The 2,078-nt window shown below is 50.6% G+C and overlaps 1 protein-coding gene across 1 annotated transcript; it reads right to left on the bottom strand.

The window, feature by feature from the left end:
• Nucleotides 1-1,176: 1,176 nt before the first annotated feature.
• On the bottom strand, nucleotides 1,177-2,078 carry TSSK6 (testis specific serine kinase 6). The gene has a single exon (XM_029613811.1). The coding sequence runs from the start codon at nucleotides 2,002-2,004 to the stop codon at nucleotides 1,192-1,194; it is 813 nt and encodes a 270-aa protein (XP_029469671.1). The 5' UTR covers nucleotides 2,005-2,078; the 3' UTR covers nucleotides 1,177-1,191.

Genomic DNA, 2,078 nt, shown 5'->3' with positions numbered 1-2,078 from the left:
CCCAAATTACACTGCCCTACCTATTGACAGTAGAACAACAACTAGCAGAAAAAATGGAAGAGACAGAAACTTGCTCTGTACTGGCTAAACCTCTGTGCTGCTGTATCTATGTTTTGAAATGAATATAGTGTTACATCATGGTTCTATACCATTTATACCTGAGACATTTATTCCTATGCCCTGGAAGAATGATAAGGCCCAACACTACCACAGCGTTCTTTATAGGAGGATGATCCAACCCTCATATCTTGTAAAAAGGGAAGACATAATCCCTGTGACTGATTAAGGCTCCGATCTGCCAGCACTGGTGAAAAGGTGCAATTCAAACCCTGTAGAATGATTTTTAAGGATCGTGGTTTATTAACAAGCCAATGCTGTATTTCTAGGTTGTTTCATTAAACACAAACATACTGACATTCAACAAACTAGAAACCCCTTTCCATGTATCTATCCCAGAAAGCTCAAACAGAACGCTGTGCTAGGAAGGTTTGGTCTGCAATGTTTCCAACTTTGTATCAGGTTCACGCATAGAATTGGGAAGGAGGAACACGTTTACAACTCCACTATAGGACGTGAAGACGCCTTCGAAGTTTTCGAGAACAGTTTTGCTAACCTGATGCAGTTTTTTGGTTTTGGTTTTTTTTTTTTTTTTACAAGCTGCAGATTAAAACCTTTACAGAATGTGCCTGCTTTCAGAATTAGGATAAAATAGAATCATGGTTTTTCCACATCCTTCAATTACATCTTTTTCGAATCATTCAGATTCTTTTTAAATGAAATCAAACTCTCTCCCAGCCCCAAGTTCTTTTAGTTTCCTTCCAGCCGTTTAAACAAAGACAAGGCTCATTCGTCCCTCTGCACTTTTGTAGTTCTGTGGGAAGAATTACATTTATCTCCCTGACCACCTACATCTAGAAATCACCCGTTTCCATTTTTCCCAGTGAGTGACTCAGTGATGGAACTGACGAAAGGGGCGCTGATAGCATAACACCCACTGAGAGCCCTTGCAAGGAAAAAGTAGCAGGAAGCGAAAAGACAGAATGAAACGACATAAGTTTCACCGAATCTGAAGGGGGTTTATTGCTTTTTGGCTTTCTTTGGATTTTCTCTCTTTTTTTTTGCTTTGCAGCGGATTAATGCCCCCTTCCCTTCCCCTCCGCCCCCTCCCCTCCCCTCCTCCCGTCCCCTCGCCTAGCTCTCTCGCATCCACACGTGCTTGGCCACCAGGGCCACGTCGGGGCGAGCGGGCGGGCTGAACTGCAGCAGCTGGCCCACCAGGGCCTGGCACCTCTCCTCCACCGGCGTGCTGTCCGGGTACACCACCCCCTTCTGCTGGATTTTGGGCATCTTGCTGACGTTGGAGTCATCGAAGGGCATGCAGCCGGTCACCATCACGTACAGGATGACGCCCAGGCTCCATATGTCGTACTTCTTGGGGTCGTAGGGGATGCCTAGCAGCACTTCGGGGGGCGCGTAGGCGGCCGAGCCGCAGTAGGTGCTGCACAGCTCGGGGTAGCCTTGCGACTTGCGCCCGAAACCGAAGTCGGTGAGCTTGACCTGCAGCTGCTCGCTCAGCAGCACGTTCTCGCACTTGAGGTCACGGTGCACCACGTGGTGCTCGTGCAGGTAGCGCACGGCGCTGAGCAGCTGCGCGAACATCTGGCGCGCCTGCGCCGGCGCGATGTGGCCGCTCTTCTGCACCAGCTGCAGCAGGTCGGTGCTGGCCAGCTCCATGACGATGTAGTGCTTGCCGTTGTTCACCTCGATGAACTCGAAGACTTGCACCACGTGCGGATGGCGGATGGCCCGCAGGATGGCCAGCTCGCGCGGCAGGAACTTGGTCACGAAGTCTGGGGGGGCCTTGCGCCGGTCCAGCACCTTGATCGCCACGTTGCCCTTGTACTTCTTGGACGTGGCCACCTTCACCTTGGAGTAGGAGCCCTCACCGATCGTCTTCCCCACTTTGTAACCCAGGTCCATTAAAAGTGTGTCGGTTGAAGACATGATGGCTTAAGCCATAGCGCTAGCAAAGACATAATCTCACCCTCCGGGCACCCCATCATCCTCTGGGGGGGAGG

This window comes from Rhinatrema bivittatum, chromosome 8 (assembly GCF_901001135.1).
Source record: "Rhinatrema bivittatum chromosome 8, aRhiBiv1.1, whole genome shotgun sequence".
Classification (NCBI taxonomy): domain Eukaryota; kingdom Metazoa; phylum Chordata; class Amphibia; order Gymnophiona; family Rhinatrematidae; genus Rhinatrema; species Rhinatrema bivittatum.
This window is presented reverse-complemented; position numbering and strand designations above follow the sequence as displayed.

Excerpts from the sequence above, each read along its gene's own strand:
- TSSK6 (XM_029613811.1), bottom strand. The coding sequence starts at position 2,004 with ATGTCTTCAACCGACACACTTTTAATGGACCTGGGTTACAAAGTGGGG.